The sequence below is a fragment of the Tubulanus polymorphus genome, chromosome 1 (assembly GCF_964204645.1).
Source record: "Tubulanus polymorphus chromosome 1, tnTubPoly1.2, whole genome shotgun sequence".
NCBI classification, from domain to species: Eukaryota; Metazoa; Nemertea; class Palaeonemertea; order Tubulaniformes; family Tubulanidae; genus Tubulanus; species Tubulanus polymorphus.
The window spans coordinates 21,153,112-21,177,525 of NC_134025.1; the positions used below are offsets into that span (position 1 = coordinate 21,153,112).

General features: G+C 38.6%; 1 protein-coding gene across 5 annotated transcripts in view; it reads left to right on the plus strand.

The window, feature by feature from the left end:
• Positions 1–21,999, plus strand: part of LOC141912886 (kinesin light chain-like) — a 36,945-nt gene extending 14,946 nt beyond the window's left edge. The window contains exons 9-17 of one of the 5 annotated variants that reach the window (XM_074804316.1): positions 868–957; positions 3,090–3,189; positions 3,879–3,928; positions 4,037–4,110; positions 4,920–5,028; positions 5,965–6,219; positions 11,251–11,369; positions 15,935–15,995; positions 16,886–21,999. In XM_074804316.1, the coding sequence (XP_074660417.1) occupies positions 868–957; positions 3,090–3,189; positions 3,879–3,928; positions 4,037–4,110; positions 4,920–5,028; positions 5,965–6,219; positions 11,251–11,369; positions 15,935–15,995; positions 16,886–16,963 (936 nt within the window). In that variant the 3' untranslated portion in view covers positions 16,964–21,999. The remainder of the gene's footprint in view (positions 1–867; positions 958–3,089; positions 3,190–3,878; positions 3,929–4,036; positions 4,111–4,919; positions 5,029–5,964; positions 6,220–11,250; positions 11,370–15,934; positions 15,996–16,885) is intronic. The other 4 variants (XM_074804332.1, XM_074804309.1, XM_074804324.1 and 1 more) reach the window with 4 other exon arrangements.
• The last annotated feature ends 2,415 nt before the right edge of the window (positions 22,000–24,414 follow it).

The following is a 24,414-nucleotide window of genomic DNA, read 5'->3' on the forward strand; positions in this document are numbered from 1 at the left end:
TTAGTGTGAACGTCTACTTTCATATTTCAATGAAATGTTACCGATTTCTGACGACAGTCATTTATCCTCGCGTATTGAGGAGACTCGTGGAAAAAAACTGTTTTTGACATATTCCATAATGATAATTCAAGTCGCTGGTTGGTTACCATGGTGATTTAAAGAGGGAAAGATTGTCGCAGTGTGTTACCCCATCTCATCCTGCACCACACTGCGACAATGTTTGTCTTGTGCACTATTCCATTTACAGTCTCCAAAAGCGTTTTTCCAGAATGTGGCATGAGCAAATTTTTGCCCTGAAAAAAAGATGGATTTCGTGAACTGCCGGAAAAATATACCTTATTTCAGTTGATCTTTGTTCAGGTTTCCCTAATTTTGCAATCGAGTCGAAAGAAAATGTTATTCTGAAATTACTGACTTCTTCAGGTCATGAACGCCATTTGGAAAAAAAGGTTTTCTGACTGCGTCCTGTGCAGTTAGCTCAGTTGATGAAGTAGGACTGGGACCCTAGTTCGAAGCCTCTGGCATTGGCTGTCGAGACACATACATGGACTAAGTTCTGCTAACTTAGTCAGGTTGTGAGCCATTACAATCTATAAAAAGGCCAAGGTCGCCTCTTAAGACCTACTAGGGTTACACTGTTACTTGCAGTTTGGACGTAAAGTTCTTCTAAACTGAAATTAGTAACTGCTTAGGTTGTACGGGTCTAAGGGTCGATAAGATGATACACGCTATTATCGAATAGCTAATTATTGCTCATGTAAGTGTTTTCGTAGACCGTAAATGGATATTTTATTACTACACAATTTCTTACTAATCAGCATGCCTTCAATGTCGTTAAATAGGTGAGTTGACGATTGCTCATTGCAGGTTGAATTGTACTACCAACGTGCATTAGAAATCTACACCCAGAAACTCGGTCCTGATGACCCTAATGTTGCCAAAACTAAAAATAATTTGGTAAGACTGATGACGTGATTATGAAATCAAATGAAAGATCAGATATCGATAAATAGATGATTCCGGTCATTCATCGGCAACAAATGATATATTAGTAGAAATGAAATAGACCTACGCGTACATAGCCAACAATATTGATGAAAAAACCAATGATAGAAAATATTAGGATGAAATTGACATAAAATGAAATTGACTTAAAATCAGTCTTAAGTTGTGGAGAGAAAGTATGTAGGCAGTATAGAATATAAAATGTATAGATATGAGCCTTGATCACATGTAGACGATTTGGTCTGGGTTTAACTGCCCCGTGCCTGGCCCCTATCGAATCTGGCCTGTGTATAATTGGAGAGACTTACTTGTTATTAACATATTTTCAAATGATACCATGGCGACATATTGAGAATCCCGCGCTGATATAACGAAAGATGAAGTCCACAAAGTCTCCTTAAAGTTAATAATTCATTGATTCGACGTTTTGACTATAACCTGATAGTCATCTTTAGTCATCTTCAGGAAGGCAAGTGAGTTCAGTCACATCTAGAACTAATTGATTAGCATTCAAAAGGAAAATTTTTCGTTTTGATAATATTTTAGATTTTAGTAATGAATTCAAGTGATGTATATATGAACATGCTCTCTAATAAAGCATGGGCAAAATTTGACTCGGGAGTTTGGTCGGGGCCAGCTTGATCCTGTCCAATTGTCTCTGTGTAATAGCGGCTTATGAAATGCGTTCATACAAAATTTTGGGGAAGATATAGCATCTGGTTCTGTCGAGGAGTTAAGTAAAAAATTCCTCCTCGATTCAATTTAACTCGCTCTCTCTCTCTCATTCCATTGCCCCAAGCGCCAAATTTTTTGCCCTGCAATGTAACTAACTTGAACTTGAAAAGATGTATACTGGGTGATGCGCCAGTTCATTCTGTATTGAATGCTTTGGAAAAAACGTAAATTCATCCTGATAATTAGCAAGTCCTTGGGGTTATTTCAAAACTCTGCTAAGTGTATATGTGACTATTAGCTTGAACAACTTCAATTAACGTTTATTCTATTGAATTTATGTGTATCTGTCTAATGCATCATTTCTTATATACTAATATATTAAATGTATAACATGTTATCTATTGGTATTTATATTCGGTTTCGTTCATATTATAACCGACTATATGTTTTCGAATCGATGATATTACTAACAAATTTTTTAATAGTCTCTGCATGTCTGTATGTTTTACGTCGATACGTTATGCTTACTGAAAGTCTAATGATTGTTCCCGGCCGATTCGGAATTGTCTTGAAAGTCAACCGAGACTTATATGTTTTCTTCGTGTGATCGCACATTGGATGGTGGGGGAGGGGTGATTAAATCCGATCGAGGTAATTAAATGAAAAGTTAATGGTTAAAAATCGAAAGTTTTGATTTGAAATTGAAAGCGAATTCGCAAATATTTTAGGTCGTTGAAAATATCATGCAGTATCGTATACAAACAACTGACACTTTCGTTTGCTAGACTTGGCAATGGGATGTTCTCTGAACTTTTTTACCATCTCCCGATTTAAACACAAAATTTTAACACCAGCACATTAACTTTATATTCAATCCCCCCATACTTACATTTTCTCTATAACTCTCTATTTCTTGTTGAGGTTTTATATTTTTCGTATTCATTTTTGCTTTTCATACATGATATATTAATTGAGTATATGTGCATTCTTGCTTAAACAAAAATGATAAGAAAATAGTTGATACATCAAAAAGGGGTTATTGTTACTTATAATTGTTGAGAGATTAAGAGAGTTGCAGTAACCGAATGGTGTTAAGCTATCAGTTTTTCATGTGCTGGTCTGGTCTCTTGTCGCTTAGTTTCTCAGCTTTGACCTTGAGCCAGATAGTTACATAATTATTGGTTTATTACGAACTTGATTGGGCTTTAAACTTTAAACCGAATCGCTTTCTAGTTACTGACTAGCCTTCAGCTGATAACACCATGGAGTGCTACACGGGGTCTGAGGGTTTAAAAGAATATTTTGCGTAATTCTTATTATATGTTTTCGGTTATGCTCACTTGCGTAATAGGCTATCATCTAGTGATCATGCACGAGTTACTTGAATTCCGGTATCAAATGTATTTCAGGCATCAGCATATCTCAAACAAGGCAAATATAAGCAAGCGGAGACACTATACAAGGAGGTTCTCACTCGAGCTCATGAAAAAGAATTCGGCAAAGTAGACAGTGAGTGCACAACTTTTGTAGTTCTTTCTATGGAAGATTTGATACATAGGCATAATTCATATAGTGTAGTATCTTTATCTATGTTCAGTTTTCATTAACTCCTTGCTTTCTCGCAGAGCGGCCATCTACCTGAAAATCAGGGCATTTTCCTTTCTTCAAAAAAGTCGGGGAATAGCCAGGGAATTTTGTAAATAAAAGCTAAAAATCAGGGAAATTTGTTTAGATTGCTAGATCGCCCATTTAATCAAACAGTTTCTGTCTGTGACTCTGTTAATTGATTGGATTCTTAGCAAATCCAATCAGGGAAAACAACTTACAAGTCAGGGATTATTCAGGGGAAAAGTCGGAGAAATAAAAGTGGTCACGGTGTCTCCGTGATCTTAGATTTGCCTCTATTATTCCAAAAAGGGGTGTTTTGCAACAATTTCATTCATTGCTTTTAAATGGAACCTTAAATACGTTTCTAGTATCCAGTTATGATTGATTATGACTTCAAAGCAGACTGCAGGCCACTTACTCCTTTCCCTCTATTAGTATCTTCATTTGATAAATGGTTGTATGGAAAAAAGGTTGAAGAACACTTGCCCAGAGGAGCATTTAAAAAAGTGTTATATACTGATTTAGTGTAAAGGAATTGAATCCAAAGAGTATGATGGCATTAATATGGTTGTTTCTTTTTTTTTTCGTAGATGAAAATAAACCGATCTGGATGCAGGCCGAAGAACGAGAGGAGAATAAGGTTTGTGATGTTTTTCGGTGCATAAAGCTACCGTTTAAACACTTTATTCAACAACAATACAAACATAGTAAACTAATTATTTGAATTTCAACCACTCTACTATTTCAGGATAAATACAGCGGTAAAGACAATACGCTTTATGGTGAATATGGCGGCTGGCACAAAGCCGCTAAGGTCGATAGGTATGTTTAGATTTAATACTGCTTATTCGTCGTCACGCGAATATGAGACTGATTCGTAGAAATCCTAAATTAATATTTGAATGACTCTCCATCTGAGTTCATCATCAGTTGCCTGTTGTCACGAAGCGATGATTAATTGCTTAACCCATTAGCACTTGGTGTCTATTACTCCTCAGCAAATTCATGGTAAAATCCTCAGTACAATAGAAATAGCTATTTCCTGTTGGTTTTCATCTATTGATTAGTTTTATTTTGTAGTAAATAGTCAAGGCTTTTATTTAATATAAGATTTGATGAGGTGGGCCACCAAAATCGTAACTTTTTCACCCCGAAATTCATCCCGACTTATTTGGATAGAACCGAGTGCTCAGTTCTGTCATGTTCATGCTCCAAATACTCGACAATTTTGAGTAGGACGATGTTGATTTCTGTTTGGAATTTTGACATCTTGGGTGACTAGTTTATCCTACGCTAATGGGTTCGGATTCCACTAACCATTTTTGTATGGCAGACGAAAAAAAATGCCCAGGTGGAATCGCGTGGCTTGAGGAGTAATAGGCAGGGCTAGCCGCATGAGGGATAATAGGTTTAAGGTTAAATGCCCTCAAATTCTTAATTTCTGCGATTGACTTTCGAAATGACACTTTAGTATATGAATGACAACTTGAGATGCATGATTCTTATGTTGCGGTCTACAATGCCAATTTCATGACATATCATCTATTCTTGGTCCATCAACTTAAACACGCATCGTCTATTCTCTGTCCAACAACATTAACACAGTATCAATAACCATTTATTTATTTCAGTCCTACTGTCACGACAACGTTGAAGAATCTGGGTGCTTTGTACCGAAGACAAGGCAAATACGAAGCCGCCGAAACTTTAGAGGAATGCGCTTCTCGGTCGCGTAAAAATGTAAGTTTAATTTTGGTTACTTTGGCAAACAGTTTCCGTAAACTCGTTCTTTCTATCGTACTGAACTATTCATTCAAATTCTTGTCTTTGACATTTTTAAAATTTTTTTCATATCTCTATTTACTGCCGATATATAAAGGGAGTGTGTAATTGCTTTGTGATAAAACTTTGACAATGGCGTAGTTGTTCTTTTTTTCCAAAAAAAGGACCGCTCTCGTGCTGCCATCAGGTTTTCCTGTGGATGCGTTGAAATAAGCTTACCAAAAATTTCAAAAGTTAGATGGAATGCAAAGGAATTCGTTGTTTGAGCTCTGTAATTCTGTGACTTCACAGTAGTAATAAGCTTATATTGCCCCCGCTACGCAGACAACCCTTGGTCCTAGTACTGGAAGTCAAAACGTTTAACAAATGGCTTTGATGTGAGATGAATGAATGAGTGCCAAATTATTGAAAGGGAATATCAACATTGCGTATAATGTCTCTTGTTAAGTTTAGAGGCATCGTCCTTGAGAAATTGATACACATTCCGACCGCTGAAACCCAGGACCAGGATCACGATGTCTCACGTCACCGATTTTTGTGTGATGAAAAGTATATATAATCGATATTTCTTTTGCATGTTGAGTAGGGAAGGACCAGTACGCAGACTGGACCACCTCCTGAGGTATTATAAAAGTTGTGTTGTATGGTCACCGTGTCTATCTTGAATGTGTTTATTTTTCTTTCTTTTTTTGGATGTATATGATCGTTTGTGTTAGTAGCGTATACAACATTGTGTTCCGAATCACCGGTCACCGCCTCATCGTTTTAAAAAATTTTCCTCTTGTTTCGTGCATCATGTTTATATATCGTTTATTTCGTTAATTTTTTTCACCTTTTGTTTTGTTTTTGTCTCTCATTTTCGGGGATGGGACTGATCCGTATTGTGTCTTCTAGGCGCTCGACGTCGTCCGTCAGACAAAAATCGCCGAAGTTTTGGGTAGCGATTTTAAAGACCAAACTCAACAACAACAACAAAAACAACAAGCGCAGCATCAGTCGACGGCGACGACGGGTAGACGCCGATCCAGTAGCAAGGATCGGCAGACGCCGTTGCGTCGCGAGTCGCGCGACTCGCTCGACAGCGTCGTGTACGATAGGTCAGGCAATTCCGACGAAGTGAGTATAGGAGTAGAATGGTCCGGGGACGGGGTAAGTATATGAGTACAAGACACGCGTTCATTATTATCCCATCACGCTGACCGTCACGGCATATCAACAAACTACAACCATTCATCCATCTACATACAGGCTTATACCGAAACTACGATCGCGCTCAAGATCATTATGCATGAAATGATGAGGCGGGGGGCGGGGGGGGGGTGGGGGAAACAAATAATTTTGCTAAGAAAACACTCCACATCTCATCGGGAACTTTTTCTCAACCATTTCTTTTTCGTTAACTAAATAAGATATTATTACTCAAGGACGCTATTTTTGATCATGATGATGCGGGTAGTGTAGCCAAGCTGGAACTTGTAATGGTAGACATTAATGGTGCGTAAGATGACTTCTTGGTGGCTGGATGTGTATTTCTGAAAACAGATGTTACGCCCTACCATTTGTTTAACCGAAAGATTCAGCTTATCTACGTACCGTATCTTTTTTCTCTAAAAATCATATGCATGCTTTAATCGATATTAACACTAAGGAGTATTTCCTTTTTTCGATGCTTGATTTGTGGTTTTTCTAACGAATGGATTCGGTTTTCGGGTTTGGCTTTTATTTGGATGGATGCTGGTGTTGTTGATGATACGATGTGCTATCCATTGTGCCGATGGTACGGTCTAAAAATGGGAGGAAACATATCGCAAAATTGCATGTACGTAGAGGGGTCAGTAGTGTCTTGCGAAAGTCTCCTCGTAGCCGTAGCGTTTTGAATTAACATTTTTCGAAGGTGGAGCGAACTGTGTCTGTATCTCGGTTGTATGTACTGGGTATCTATTCTGTGAAATAAACCTACACAAACCGTATCATCTATTCCCTTTCGGTGGTGGCAGATTGAAACTTTCTCATGCCGATCATCCGCCGGCCGGATTCCCAACGCTCTATTTAACAAAACAACACATCTCGATGCACTCTAATGTTGATTTTGTTTCATGACTTGATAAGATAAAATCTGATTGTTCGCTGCACTGGGCATTTGAAGTAGATAGTTTGCGACTATCATCAATTTTTCAAGTCATAATTATTGTGAATGGGCAGTGCAACGAAGATGACGATTTCGAGAAAATCTGGTCTAACTTTAGCGTGGTACATTACATTTCATTTTCATAAATTCTCTGAATATCATGAATATCATTCGGCTAGCGGGACTTCATTGCTGCAATCTTGTTTCAAACGGTATTTTTGCATGAAACGCACGTATTAGAATGCTAACTGTTTCTTTCCGTCCGATTCTATGTTAGAATTACGATTACAATATTGAAATGTAGAGCATGATGTCTGCTACTTGCAACGGCACTACGTACGTACTTCAACATTGGATCTACAACGATTCGACAAGTCAACATAAAGTTGAATAATGGCTTCGAAAAATGAATCTAATTTTAAAGAAAATACGATGAATTTTACTCTTTTTGCTTCGGTCGATGTAAAGTAGGAATTCGACTAGTTTGCACTCAGTAGGTAAATTAAACGGTAGCAACTCGATGATTGGCTAACATCCTTGATATTTCAAATCTGTCCTTAAAAACCGTTCTCACCTTGGGTGTAGCGAGACATGTTGATTTTCTAGAGCCAGTTCCGTGGTTCTTGTGAACTAATTTAGATTCCTGCCAACTATGAGATAGCTCATATTGCGATTCTGCCATAGATATCCGCGCTGGCAATCACGATGGGCGTTAGTGCTTCAAAGACTAGGCTTCATCTATCCACTCCACCCATTAGTCCGTTTTGAAATACAGCTATGTACAGTTCAATTATGGTAACTGGACATCTCAAAAAGCAGCAACTGGCACGAATGTTGATGATGGTAGAGCTTTAGATAATTGGCAATGAATTACGCAACTGGTTTGGATTATGTTTTTTCCGCAATATGCATTGCCTATTTCGAAATGGGCCAAGATGGGGAAAGAATTTTAAGAAATGAAATCAAAATCTACTTCGACGTACGTTCATTTCACAGAGAATCTGCCCGTTTATCGAAGTCTAACCCGTTCACCTGTCCGCAAAAAATCACGTTATTAGTTTAACAGCGGAAAAAGGGACTTAGCTCGACACTCTAACTGACATCCTGGGTTGAATGTGATTATTGTCTTGTACTCATATACTACTACTACCAAGTGCTATGTATGGCGCAGTACCTCAGATAATCGATGGCGAAGGCTGTTAATTCTTTTTGTTTGATAATGTTAATTTCACGCAGTCGTTGATTGGATTTAGTCGTTTCTTTTAGTTCCGATTCAAAGTGAGAGCTGATAATAACACGCCGTTGCTTTATGGTTATAATACGCATATACAGTGGACTCTGCTTGCCTTGGGTAAATTTTCTGTTCAATTCCGGCGTATTCTGAGGCATCCGGAGTGATGCAAGTTGTCATTACCCCAGGGGCGAGTTTTATAGACTGGTATTATCCTGGGGCTAACTAAATTCATTTTCAACTGTGTTAACCTCAGGGTGTTGTTAATACCAGTCTATAAACTGGCCCCAGGGGTCAGGGGTCAGTTGCCCAAAAGTTGTTTACCGTTAACCAGTGGATAGTTGACATAGTGATAGTTGCTATGGGATTTATCCACTGGTTATCTTTGACCAACTTTTGAGCAACAGGGCCCAGTTGCTCAAAAAATGGTCAAAGATAACCAGCCGATAAATACCATAGTAACGATGAACTTCTGAATTAAGTCATTATGTCAACTATCCACTTGTTAACCGATTTTTGAGCAACTAGCCCCAGGAATGTACCCGGACGTGCGATGATATCCGAGGCAATCAGCTCCGTGGCAAGTGGAGTCTACTGCCGTACTACAGAAATTTTCGGTTGTTTACTTTATTGTACAGCTGTCTTAATGAATCTTTCTTTCGTATTGAAATTTTCTCTGAATGTTTTTTCTTCGTTTCCGATACTAACTTAACGTGAACGATACGGTCTTCTCTAAATGACAAATAACTCTCCAACCACGCTACATTACTACTGGTACGTCCTACGATTTTGTCCAATTTTCCCGTAGGGTCTTGCTTCATCTGGGTATCCACTCATGATGAGCTGCCGGTCCTACTAGACACCCGGCTTCAAATTATCTCGATCGAATTTGAAGCCAGGTAGGTTTTAGAGGCTGTGCATCCAGGATAGGTCAGTTATTCCAGAAACAGGATGACTGACAGTAGCTGGGTAATAAAATTTGAAGCCTTGTGACGTATTCATTAGAATTTGACTAACTGTTGGACAAATACGTTGGTGAAGGGGATACTATTTTAAATTCTGAAAGTAATGATATATGAATTTGAATTTTGGACATTGGAAATTAATAGAAGACCCGTATTTTCATAGTACTTTGTCAATTAATGTTCTGTGTGAATTAAGAATCGGACGAATCGTGGCAGATTTTTCCGATTGACTCATCAATCGATGTCTTCAATCGAAATCGAAGTGTTTTCTTTTCCTAACTGGAAGCATGAATTCCAATTGAATTAGTAATCAGTGATTAAACTACGCCAGTCAAACTGGCCAAACTCCTCACATATATGGCCGTTCGTACTGAACTGTATAATTACGCGTGTCGAAATTTTACAGGTGGCAACACCACTGACTCCAAATTATTATTCCGAATTTTGGAAGTCCTATTCCGATATGGTATGATATTTTACCGTAGATTCATTAGAGCATCCTAACTAGGCCGATCGAATAGACCGTCATAACGCCCGTGTAGTAGCTAGTCCCGCTTCGATGCTTATTAACTACTACAGCAGTGGTTCTCGAAAAAGAAAGATCTTTGAACTTTCGCAACACCGAATAAGGGGAGGGGGGATACACCGGGCCACAACTCACGAGGATGTTACATTGGTATTGTGTTGTTGAGATCAATATGAATATGTGTATATATATCGAAACGTAAAGTTTTTTACCTGAAAAATTGTCTTACTTTATTTATTCAAATGATGAAAATCATTAGTTAAACTGAAATAGTTTACAAGCACTCTTTAATGGTGGTTGTTCCCCTGGTTCATCGGTTACATCGTGTGTGAAGCCCCTATCTGCTGTGGTCGGCTGGCTGGCTGCCTTTCATTATCATAACAACCGCGATTTACCTTTCGGTTGTTCAGAGCTTGCTTTTGATGTTCGATTTTTTGCTCGGTTGAAATGTTTTTTTTAGTTCGTTTTACTTTTCTTTTTTAAAAAATGTTTTTCGTTTTTCGACTACAATCGTTTTCCGGCGCAGCACGAAAGAGCTTCTCACTTTGCGTACTTCTTCACACACACGTACCCCCGCCACGCCCCCCTCTCCGCCACCCCCATCACCCCCTCTCTCTTTTTACAAGCGTGTTAACCAAGCAATAGCGGCTGCTACTAACAAATGATTAGAACCTTAGATTCTAAGGTACATTAAATTCTACCTAGCTAAAATATTCACGAGTTCGAATGGTATTCGATGATATGATTTATTTGTAAGAACGTGAACATTTCCGGACTACTGAGTGCATTTGATACTTGTGTAGCAGAAGAGAAAAATTCGGAATCTGAACATTCACGCGCGTAGCTTTGACGACAAGAGCGTTCATTCTAAATCAAATGTAGTTTGATGGCCTTTTTTAGGTTTGAACCGTCGATGAATTCTCATTGTTAAATACAGAACTATAATATAAGTTTAGATAAAAGTTCTTGCATAGGAGTGTATATACTTTGAGCAATGTTTCGGCTAAAGACTTGGCTACCATCGCGCGTATTGGTGATGGCTGATAGTCTTTAGCCGAAACGTTGCTCGAAATATATACACACTTCTATTCAAGAAAACTTTACATCTTTGGCTGAATTTATCGCGGGATTTCTCTCGAATCGAACTGTAATATCATTTCTAAAATCGTCGGTTCGTAGCTCAAAAAGTCGTCCGAAAGAATATCGTCGTTGAGAAGCGTAAATTGAAGCTCTTAGTGCCTCACGCGTCTGAAAAACAATGGTAGCTTTATGTCTAAGCCTGGTTACAAAGCAAACGTACCCTTTTCTTTCTAACTTCACCTTCTACCAGACGGGAAAACTAAAACGCAGTGGCTCTTTATCGAAACTAAGAGCTTCCATTCGAAGAAGTAGCGCCAAACTCGTCCAGAAATTGAAAGGAAAAACCGAAGGAGAAGCAAATACTGGAAGGTAAGCCGCCCAACGCCCTCGTCACAATGTACACTAGCGCCACCCTAATCGGCTTCGTTTGCGTGCTTTCACACGAAATTTGACCGCTTTTTCATCGAGGTTTACTTATTGGCTAAACGACGACTGTAAAAATGTAATCGAAAAAATTCTGAATTCTCACTCGTTAAGTCAAGCTCTTCGAAAAAGTGTCGTCGAATCTCCTTTTCCACACGAGCACTCCGTGCATGGTATTTGGTTCCTACTACCTCTGTACTTATGTTTTTATTTACACCATTCCCTCTACACCTGCATAGCTGTTGTAGCTATAGTGTTCGTGTCGTACGTGTAGTAAGCAAATTAATGGCTTGTACAACTTTTACGCTGCAGATATCGTTTTGTGACGCCCAAATAAGTTCATTTCTGCAATTACTAGCAAATATGAAACTTTGTGGATCGTGTCCATAAATGGTGACGTATTTCAAAGATGATGAAAAAAATGTCGGGCGAAACGAAACTATCCGTTTGTGTAAAGGTTATGAACTGAGACTAACTAAATATCCCGTGCATACTTGGTATTTTAACCAAATTATAACCCGCAGAATTATCCCGAGTCCATGGTTCGAATGGTCAAGGATGATATGTTTGGTTCTAATTTCGATTATCGTAAATTCTAACATCGTAACAACCGTTATTACTAATTGAGCTTTGATTATTGCATCATCAAATGGTTTTCATCTACGTTTAGCCGATTGGTTTGCTTGCTGTTAGTTACACTGCTGCTACTACTATGATAACATGAAATTCTTCATTCATTTACGTTTATTTCATTACGTCATTATTCGTTGTTGGTTTTAATCGCATTCTTCAGTTCGAGCTGTTTGTTTTGCAATGAATTCTTGCTTCGAATAGGTTTGAATTCCTGATCTAATAACATAAACCGGTAAATGAAACGGCCAATTACTCAAATTCATGCTTTATAATCTACCCACACCGCTGTCTTGACCTATTCTCATTGATAAATAAAGTAAGACTATTCTGATCTCCTATCATATCAAATTATATCGCTTAATTTCATCGAAAAACCTTCTGTAAAGAGACGAGCTCTTAATTCACACAGTCCTGTCCAAAAAATTATTGATTCCAGCTACATGATTATCGAACTCGACGCTTTCCGCTGCAGGATTATATATATTTATATACACCGTTAGTTCGGTTATCGATTCCTAGATGGCGAATTAGTATTATTGCTTTCGCGGCTGTTCATCTGCCTCGTTGATACGACATTTGTGTTCATTCATTCTTACACTACTAATCTCGTACATGCTCTTTCTTTTTTCAGGTCATTTGCACTAATGTACTACGTTAATTAAATGAAAATTTCATATGTGAATTATATGATTTTCCGCTTCAGCGCACCGGCTTTTATTCGTAAATTTTCGATTTGTCCGCACGGATAAGCCTGTCATCACGGCTTTCCATAGACAAGTCACCACCGACCTGTTTATATTTCAATCAATGAAAACCCATCAAAGAAAAGCTATGAAAGCAGTGTGACTCACATGCTATCAGCCATTTTCAGTGATCTAATTGACTTATGGCCAGCTCCAACCTTGTGGGTATGGCATTTTTGACTTCGGGTTTTGACTTTCGAATTTTGAAATGGGTCAAACTGTTCAAAGTAGTTTGCTTTACTGTTACCCAGTCTTTTAAGTACTAAGGCTGTTGCCATCGTCCTGTGAACTTTTTAAATGGCTAAGAAGTGAACGGATTGAACGTCATATTTTAAGCCTAACTCGGGTCGTATAAGCTCCGACCCGATAGTCTGATCGTAAGGAATCGGCGGCCAGTCGCTGATTTTTCAGTCGTGGAATTTTACCACACGAGTGTACTTACGATCGTTAAAACTGATTGCAGACCAGTCGTAAGTCGGTTGCGACCCTAGTTAGGCATAGGTGCACCGATTAGATCGAAATCCATATCAAGCTGATCCGGATTATCGGGGCTTGACTGTAGTTGCAAACGCTTAGAACTTGATTTAACTCATTCTTCAACGGTAATCGTGATTGAAATTGCCGTAGACTATTTCTTGGTAATGGTAGATGTTAGTATGGAAATAGTGGTCAGAATAGCCCCTTCCTGAAAATAACCCCTTGGATCACGAAGTTTTTACACAAAGCAAAAATTATCAGTTCCGTATTCAAGGCGTCATTATCCGATGACTTCAATGATTTAAGATATTGTATTAGTTTCTCATGGATACCTTCATAATGAATGCATCAAAAATTGGTGGTCAATGAAGGCCAGATTTTGCCTAAGTCAAATAGGTACTGGGGGCATTTGGCACCTGTGTGAACGGTTGGCCCGGACCTAATCTGGCATCTGACATGCGCCAAAAAACACTCATGTGATCGTGGCTATAGATATTTTACATGAGAAAAAAAATAGTTACTTAAATGTAACTGATTTTCAGTATTTGTTATAGTTTTGAAAATTACTGATTTGATTTGGTTGAGGTGCAGCACTGAAATGTGAGAGGTGTTTCTGAGACACCGATTGATTTGAGGTTGGCAGCCTGGTCAATTTCCTTCATATAACTTACCATAAATGTCATTTCAAATTTCTGGAAAAAGGTTATCAACGGCTAGGCTGACAATCATCGCTTAGTAAATGATTGTGAATTATGAAATAGTAGAATACGAGTTAGTATTGGTCATAATGATTTTCATAGTGCTTTATTAGGTTCCTATACTGGCTGTGCTGGCTCTTGGTATTGCTGGCAAGTTTGCATTACCTCCTAAATTTGATCACTGACCGCGGAGGAAAGTATTCTTTTTCATTCACTCAGAACGGAAGCCTTGCGTTTTATCCAAGACGTCACTTACATTTTTAAGAAGAAAAAAAACAGGCTATTCAAGTCAGTACATAATGTCTATTTCAACTTGACTTGAGAGCACATCAGTCGGCCTAGCTCAGTCAGTTTAAATGGTACATACGGTACTTCTTAGGACCAGAAAGGACTGGCAGTTGACCTAAAACATTGATTTTTAATCCATTTTAAACTGTATTGAACTGAGTCGCTTTTCTTTATTCAACCCCTTTCAATGGAGACTGTTTGGATATCCTTCAATGCAGTTTAAAATGGATTAGAAATCAATGTTTTAGGTCAACTGCCAGTCCTTTCTGGTCCTAATATGACTTTTATCAGGTATGTACCATCATAACCGACTGTGCTAAGGCCACCTGATGTGCTCCCTTTCAATTTGAAATAGACATTAGTATGGTGTATTTATTTGTTAGATTCGACTGAAGGTATTCTTGAGAATTGTTTAAACTTTCAGGGTTAAATCTACGATTCCTGAAAAGAATCGCATTGAAATGGGTGAACTTGGTATATAAAAAGCTCCACTTGAATTAAAAGCACTCATGGCAGACCAAAATTTTGTTTTATCTTATGTTTTGATCTTAAATATATTGAAAAATTTCATGTTTTTAGTTCTTTCTATTTTGAATGTTTACATTGTGGGGGTTTTATGTAAGCGGACTTGTCTGCTTATTGAGTTATTACGTGTATGTCCCTTCTGTTTTGTTTTATTTACTCTAATAAAAAGACTATTCGTGTCCAAATTTCTTTCCAATGTGGTGTGGGTCTAGACTCGTTACTCGTACATATGATCCGTTATATTTGGATACATGTCTGTTTCTTGTTCCCCTCCTGAACTGTTTGTCTTCCTGCTCCAAAAGATTCATCGTGTATAATGCATGTATAGTTATCATATTAGTAAACACCTTTTAGATTTTAATTATAACAATCATAATTAACCCAGAACTCAATCATAATAGCGACCTTGTCATTATAATCGTCAAATTGCGAGGGCACGTCGTACCGGTCACTATCATTCTGGAGCCAGTTTCACAGTTGTGAGTTAGAGTTAGATCTGAGTTTAAGTTCATTTTCAATTAGTTAACTCATGAGTCAAACCCTAACTCGGAACTGTGGAACCGGACCCTCGGGCCAGTTGCCGAAAAGTTGGTTAATAAAGATAACTGGCGCATAAATACCATAGTAACAATGAACTGTTACTGTAAATTATCCACTGGTTAACTTTAATCAACTTTTGGCCAACTGAACCCAGGTCTCAGTTTCACAAAAAAGTTAAACTCAAATTTTTGGTGTAATTGCTATTGGTTACTTCATGTTTTGAATGAGGACAACAATTCAAACTTAACCGTTTTAGGCTTAAACTTTTTCGTGAAACTGGGCCCAGGTATCAATCTGCTGCTTAAACCCACCTGATAATTTATACCTTTCTGTTTGAAAATAAATTGAAATACCGTGAATGACAGACGTTTTATCACTGTGCTTTCAAAAATATCGATAACTTCTCAATGTGTCATTGAATAGCTGAGGTGGTTCTCGGCTGCAGGTTGATACATAAGATTTGTAAAATTTTTCAAATACGGAAAGATTACGGTATTTGCTTCGTCCAATATTAGCTTCATGTCAGCGTCGACGGATAAAAAATGAAAATGAGATTAAGATGGGATTCTATGATTGAAAATGCGATTTATTTCATTGTATTTTTTAGCATGAAAAGAGCAAGCTCAATGTCAATACTGAACGTGCTAAATAAAGATGATAGCGCCGCGGTAAGTTGGGTATTCAGCATCGAACGCGAATTAGAATTCCTTTATTTAACAAACTTGTTGCTGACTACGAGATGTCCTGTATTTCTTGTTCTACCAGTAATCCAATCTTTTTTTTTCGCCTGCTGATGATTCCATCGTTGTTATTGGAATGGCCTTGTTTCTTAATGGCTGGTAGTAGTCTCTAACAGGCCTGCTACTATCCATTTGACAACTATAGAGATAAGCCACGACCCTGTGGATCTAGCCCTAGTCATATATGGTTCGTGCCCAGTAAGAGAACGCGTTCACACGTAAACCACTCACTTGATACTAAACAATGCTGAGACAAAGCCAGGTGAATCTCCGCCGGAACCAGTTACATTTCATATGTAATAATTTGATCTGTGCTGAAATTTGGCACTGGCCAACATACACAGGCCCATTTGGTACCCATGTGAGTGGTGGTTGGCGCAGGTCAAAAATGCTTGTGTGATCGCGGCTATACTCTCTTAGTAGCTTAGATAACTCTGCGCAGTGGTGAACCTTGGAGTAATCATTTCAAATGATTATACTAAGGTTAAACCACCGGTCTGGCACATGCTGACGTGATCATATTACGCGCTAGATATGATATAGCCATTAGTCGTTTAGATGATTATCAACTGCAGTTAGCAAGAATCGTGGTGAACTGAGCGCTACACTGCGATAAGCAACTGACCACCAACAGTCACCATTATCTTCACTTGTAGGCGACCTGAGCACTCGCCACAACTAGTCGCTCCTAGTTCCATCACAGGGGCCAGAGCGACTTGATAGCCCATTAAGGGACTCTGAAGTTAGTCGATTTTTCGAGATCGTCGGCTTGTGATTGATCGTTGTCGAAATTAATTTCTCTTCGTCTTTCATTACAGGAGAGAAGGAAATCAATTGGTAATTTATTAATACATAATCGAGCAGGCAGTACGGAGCAACTGAATAAACCGTTATAACAGCTTCTAGTGTTTTAGGCTTTAAATATTTCTCTATGATAAACAACTCACAGTTCCAGCTGGCAATGTTCTTCATTTCACGCACGTCTGCTTCGAATATCTCGTCCACGACGATGAGATCGATGGCGTCATTTTTAGCGCATCGTAACGGTACAATTTTCAACCAACGCTACCAGACGACGCGCGCGCTCTATTACTACCGATACAATTCGAATGCGAGGTTTGCTTCAAAAAGGAAAAAAAAAACATTTGTAAATACAAGGAAATGTTATACCGACCAACGCGTTGATTTCGAGTGTTCCTGTAAGTGACGCGAGTCGATTTATGATTCCGGTATGTCTCGCGAATCGCGTTGAAATTGACGTGGCCGCTCAACGGATGAAACGAGAACGCTGTAATCGTCGTCATCGCGAGTATTTTGTAATTCACATTATATAAAATAGATGGGCAGGGTGTTTTACTCGTAGTACGTAACTAATAATCATATTATCAATCGTTATACCGAAAATTATAATCTACGTGTTGTATGGAAATTGACTACTCCTAACCCATACGAATTTTCAATTTATAAAATATGCCGTACATTTACATAGTTTTAAGACCTTGAACGCTCGTAATGCTGTATAAAGGCTGATGAACTAGTATTTCGTGTCAATACGTCTTCTCTCGCCGGAAATGCCGACAATCCTAAAGTCCTGCTCAAACACAAGCATCGAAACGTCGAGCTGTTTTTCGAAATTATTGTTAATTGATGCGGAGAGAGCATAGTTATGTGATTGAAACTCCTAACCTTAAGATTACATAGCTCGGGAGTCAGGTTTGTTCGTCGACAAACGATCTTAATGGTGGGAACTAATGGCTTTCGCTAGACAATGACTGATTATTGGCTATGCCGAGTCTTCCGACTTGAGATCGAGATAAGGTTTGCGCAAGCAGAACAAAATCTGTAGTGCTGAGAATCAAATTCAGTTTATACCGACTATGCTTGACGTTAGATGTAAGTGATTGAGAAGGCGTCTTTTCTGACCTAGTTACGTCATTCATCAGCGTTTTGGCTGGTACAAACAAAATATCATCGATGATGAAAAACGAAAATCTCTACGAATGAACTATGGCTTTGTTTTTACCGACTCGTTTGTAAAAAGGCTGCTGAACTCCGACGAAACGAAAACTGACTAGAAATAATATTGTAAATGTAAACTAGTAATTTATTTATTGTGTATCATCTCTCTTGATGGAGAGAGAGGTATACGTTAACGTGTATATAGTGTACAGTAATGAATTTCTTCGATGGTTTCACACGCACGTTCACACCGGGGTTGAGCTGTCTTGTCGATGAGGTTTTCAGCAATTTGCGTATTGATACGAAGCATATTCACAATATACATATCCATATTATCGACGATATCAAATAATGTTGTGCTCTGTTTAAGATGATAGACAGTCAAACCTGCGTAATCCGGATCAGGATAAATCTGGATATTATTCGTGGCCCATTTATACAAATCTAGGGTCTGACAGATTTAGTCAGGGGTGCACCCCCCAAAAAGGGGGTATATCCATTGTTTACAAGGGTACTCCGGTAGAAAGGGGAAACATTAATTCATTTTTGAAAATACAAGCTTATGAATTAAGACTTTTTTTTAGGTTTTTCAGTTAAATATTATTTGTATCCCCGTAAATTTTCAGGGCAACTTGGCACCCTTGGAGCCACGCCTGGGTCCCGATCGATCCGGATTTCAGTGGGTTTGTCTGGAATAAATGATATGCATATTATGTCCATATTCTATTTGCTTGCTGTTCATGTTACCATCAGGCTATACACACGTGGGAAAAGAAGTACACCTGTGACTGTAAAAAACGAGCTTAAAATTTCCAGCACAAATTTCATAATGTGATAGTGTATGACATTTTATCGTTGGGTATACGCACGTTACGGTAGACTCCGCCTTATTCGGTAAATCTGGACCGTGGACAAACGCCTTTTAAAGATTTCCGATATCGAACGATATTCATCCTGGATCGATAAGTTTGTTAGAACGATACCGAATTCGGAGTAGTTTGCCGCGGTTTCGAGATGCTGCGAACATTGAAAGACGATTCGAAAGGCAAATCGCAGCAGTCAAGTTTTCAAACTAAGATTAACTGTAATTTCTTGGTTGTTTATGAGACCCTCGTCCGTATGAAAAAGATAGGCGCGGCGTTCAGAGGTATTTTCGAATGTTAGCCCCTAGAAACTGTTACAGTAGACTCCGCTCAAGTCGGATCCGATCAACTCGGATGTTTGTTGAAATATTTTTTGTGATTTAGATGAAATCGGATATTTCTCAGATGGGATGCAATTTTACGGCCCCAAAAGGTCCGTCCTTAGTGCAGAGGACTGAGAGGAGAGAGAGCGACTGTATTACATTTCAGTTCAGTAGAAGCCTTGGCTATCTTGATATATGGCGGGGGTCTCTTATTAAAAGTTGTCGTCGAATGTACAGGGATCATTGTCCATTGTTTTGTTCAACCTTGCGCGAGAAACTCGAAAGACGTATTTTATATCGATGTACGTATTTATCTAGTTGGAACTGTGAGCTGTTTCTCAATACTACTTGTGTCCATTAAGCTTTGTGTGATAATCTATATAATATTTACTGAGAGAGAGAGAGAGGGAAAGAGATGTGATTATGTTTGTGCTCTGTACATAATCATTCCATTCGATGCTTCATTACTGTGTAGTTTATAACCGAGACGATTGTTTTGTTTCTAATGCTGATGACTGAAATTGTTCTTCGATTGTTTTACGTTATACAACTTGATATCGACTCGTAAGAATGAGTTTTGCAACATTCTTGAAACGTATTAGAAATGTTACAGTTAGTTGCAAATATGATTGCACTGTCCTAGTGATATGCGTTAACTGATTGATCTAGGTATTATATTATGCTCATGCTAAAACTAACAGAGAACTTTGACAACATCCTTAAATCGATACGTCAGTCCTCAAAAGTACGCAAAATGTAATATGTTTTTATCTTATTTGGTCCGACCTGTTGGACGTAGGCTTGCTAGATGGAAGGTCTTTATAATCGAATTTGGAAAATCGAATGAACACGAAAGTGCACTAGGTCTGCGTTTGAACGGGGAAAATGATCTTCCTTGGATCATCCGGCTTGTAGTTAGTCATCGTGTTTATTTCTCGTGTGGCTGGTTTAAAGGAACGTACCTTATTACGTAACATAATATATAATTGTACAGCATTTTAGGCTCGATTTCGTCACGTCTTACTACCTAGGTCTAAGGCGCCGCTATTAAAAAGTAGAGACCTTGTAGATTTGAATATCTTCCGGTGAAGCCTGGAAAGCGAGCGTGCATAGACGATTAGTTTATCGGATTCGAAGATTGATCGTGCATATATTGAATTTGCCGGCATGTTGGCGTTATCTTGTGTAGTGAATGGAAGCTAGAATAGTATAGAGTATAAATGACATTAACGAAGCATGGAGTAAATAAGGGTGCATTATATGTATTGAATATATGAATAAATTGGTATGCTACTAGTGTTTTTTCTCTGTATAAAAAAAATTGAAGAAAGATGAATTTTGTACATATAGAATATATGTTGTAGATTGGTGAAAGCTCGCAATGATTTATAAAAAATTACGCAATTTGTAAACGCGTCGAATTTCGCTTCTCTTCGCGATCAGATGTATACCGTCGTCGTCATCGGACTTTTATCGAAATCCTGCCTTGTAATTCGTTCGAACCTGATAGCATCGAGACTGAGCATCGTGATCGCGGCAAAATGTGTAGAACGCATACGACCGTCTCCATGCAATCAGGTTCGAATCCCTGCAAAGGCGAGTTGTTTTTGCGTCGGTGCACTGGTGAATGCCGTGTGATGATGTATTGTAATAGTAGCTTCTATCTCAACGTGCTGAAGTCGAAACAGACATATAAATATTTTATGAAGCATTATTTCGTTGATTCCTGTTTTGTTTACGAAAAAGAAAAGAAAATAATCTCTACCGCTGTATCCACTTTGCAATATTCCACGACCTACACTCTGGCATTCGTTATTTTTTTCCGACGGCATCTTTAGTGAATCTCAATGTGAAAGTAGTTGCTAAATACGTGTGTCCGGTATATCTTGTGTGACAGGCGACGACAATTACTGTCAGACGACAACGGTATTACGCGCTGTTGTTAGTATTGATCTGAGTCGCCTGTTCGAATTTTACATGTACCGAACCGTTCGCATCTACACATATAGACAACATATTCATGTGCTAAGTTGAATTTGAAAAATTAGAAACTCGTAGAGATTTGCGCCACATTGTCCGCTTCTAATTAATGAAATAATGACGATAATAATCACTCTGTCCAGTTCTTTCTTTCCCGGATAGATTATCGCTAATCCAGGACTAGTGGGGACTTTCGTTAGTTTGTTTCTGTGATAACCGAGTTGTTTTTCGCCTTGATTTAACCGTAATATTATTCAAAAAAACTTTACGAATTGATGTCTTGTTTTAAAGATACTACTCCTATTTGACCTTTGATCCGAGTTCTTCTACTTCCTCTTGCTAAAATCGGGGAGAATATCGCGCGGCAAGGAGTGCTCCGCGATCTGTTCAGGATTTAGAACGAACTCGTTTTCGAGTGTCGAATAGAATTCGCGTTGGTGGAAGTTTTCTTGTCTTTTAAGAATTGTGGTACCCATGGACCAACTATATTATATGTATATACTTCAGCATACCCGACCATACAGCGATTAAACTTCCATCAATTTCGTATTAGCTCATTGATTTCAACACACAGTCTCCGCATTCAACATTTTATCAAAGACGTCACTTATATGTAATACATGTTAATTGAGTACCATTAAAGTACTCTCGATAATGTTACGTCGGGTCGGTGCGAACTGTGTGTGTGCGTGTCTCTGGAAAGTGGCGTCTCTACTACCTTTTCGTATTTCTGAATTCTGTATTGCTAATTGTGGTCAAAATAAAAACTCGATAGCTAAATTATAATAATAAGCCGTCGTAGTCTTAGTCGATAGTTGGTGTTGCTTTTTTCTCTCCAAACCTCAATAAGTTCAAGAGCATTGATCTTCAGGTTTTAACAATCTACTATTAAGATGATGGCCGAATCAACAGTCTGAAGCGATGGACTTTTTGAAATCGTTAGGATTTTCTTTTCCGTGCGGGATTTCTGTTGGTTTATCACTATTCAACATCCTCATTACTCGTGAGCGGTGACAGTCATCGCCTGCTACGCGCTGATTGGTGCTTGCCGGTAGCGGCCGCTGCAGAAAAATCTCGTCGAGGAAAGCTCACAATCCACATTGATGGAGGTGATTCGAGCATGCTGTCCCGAGTGTCCACCGGCTATATGCTGACGCTGTTTATTTTTGCAAGATATATTTTGCAAAGCCAAAGTACCATTTATATCGGTGATATCTTCGCGACCAGCTTCGGTTCGTTTATTAACAACTCCATAATAGGTAAGCTTTCTATTTATTCTATACGTCCTAATGATAATACGACTAGCTGCGGTTTCTGTTGACTGTAAATGAACAGCGTGGTTCGCTATTGAAAATATGTTCAACGGTTTTGCTCTTGAAAATATGTTCAACGGTTTGCTCTTGACTTTTCAATGGAAGATTTAGTGGGTTTTGAAATTATGCGGCGCTGTCGCGGTTTTGCTTCCCGAGTACACTTACATTTACGTCTATTCGCCCAAACAACTACTTTTGTCGTTCTGACGGTATCAAAATATAATAAAACGTTATATATTTCCAACCGTATTGAAAAGCAAATTTTTGGTACTGCTTGAATCACGGCCCGCCGCGGCCTCAGCGCGCGCCATTTTGGGAGCCGCATGTCGATACGTTTGGGCTTATTGCTGTTTTTGCGCCTTTTTGGTACGAATATCTTGAAGAATAACTTCAGCGCATTTGCGATCCTCTACAGCTCAGACTCACTAATCCCATTTCGATACAGTGGTGTTTCACCCTGCTGAAATCCATTTCAAAGTTCTAATTAATTTTCTGATATACGTCTCAATGGCTAATTTTGACTTTTTTCATGATTTAATTTCGTTCATCAAACCTCTCAATTTTGACAATGCAGTTTCATTTGAAATGAAATTTTCAAGGCAGTTTTCTCTCAGCGTCTGTCTTCTTTTGATTTTCTTTTTCGCGATCTCGGCATCGCATTGACAGATTTTGCTCCATGCAAAAATGAGATAATTCTAATTCGCGTTTAAAACAACTAACAACTATTGAGTATTTTTCATTATTTTACATTCATTACAATTAAGTTTGATTGCAAATTGGGATAGGCCGGTAGTTTAGACGCGTGGCCGCGGTCGGGCCCATGTTTTAGACGGTACTTGCTTTGAACAAAGGCGCGCAGTCGTTTTGCTAAATCTAAAATCCAGTAAATATGGAATATTGGGGCTTTTGCAGGGGATTCGCTTATCAGCATGCACCCGGAATTACAACTTACTTTGTAATGTATATTGTTCTCAAGCGATTGAAGAGGTCGCCATTAATTTGACTAATGCGCTTTACAATAAATCCGTTCGGGGTATTGTGCATATGTCAAATATACAAAGTGCGTACCGGTACAGGTTAACAGTAACCAATGATCTTTATACCGACAGGATATGGTCTAATGGACGCCTGGTAACTTCTCATTACCCATTACTCACATTGCGCTATATAAATTCTATATCTACCATTAGTAAATGTTCAATCATGATAATCAGCGTAATACTAAAGTCGTCGCATTGAATTAATTATTCATAACTTTCGAAGAGAAAGTTCGTTATCTTTCAAAACAATTCTCTCGATAAATTCAAACATTTTAGGAACTGTGCGCAGGAATGCCCCGTTTGAAATTACATTTAAGATTCGATGATATATTGCCAACTTTTCATTTTGTGGCAATTCCATTACATCGTGTCGATCGGTAAACGTACTGCTTTTTCTCCACCTGCTTTGCAGCCTCCAATAATTATACCGTACATTATGGCAACAGCTCCCAACCAGAAAACGATGCAATATCAGGCGTCACGTGTCCAGATGACGGGACGGTTATTGCGTGTCGTTGTAACAGAACTTGTGATGGCGCTCGGATAGACAGATATCGACGTAGATGCGATGCGTATAATGGACGTGTTGGTGAGACAGTCCGGGTGAGTTTTTGACATAATCTGGCAGACGAAATGTCTGTGTATTATCATTCATTATACTAAATATGGATTACAACTAGCCCTGATCGTTGGATCTAACCTCCGAACGATTATCTCAGAAATTGCTCGTATACCTTGGAGAAGTCAAATGATTACTCCAAGATCTAACTTGCCGTAGGCTAGGCGATCAGAGAAACATTATTTCTGAGCTATACATATACAGTGTGTCTCAAAGAAATATCCCTATTTTCATCTGGAAGAATTGGTTA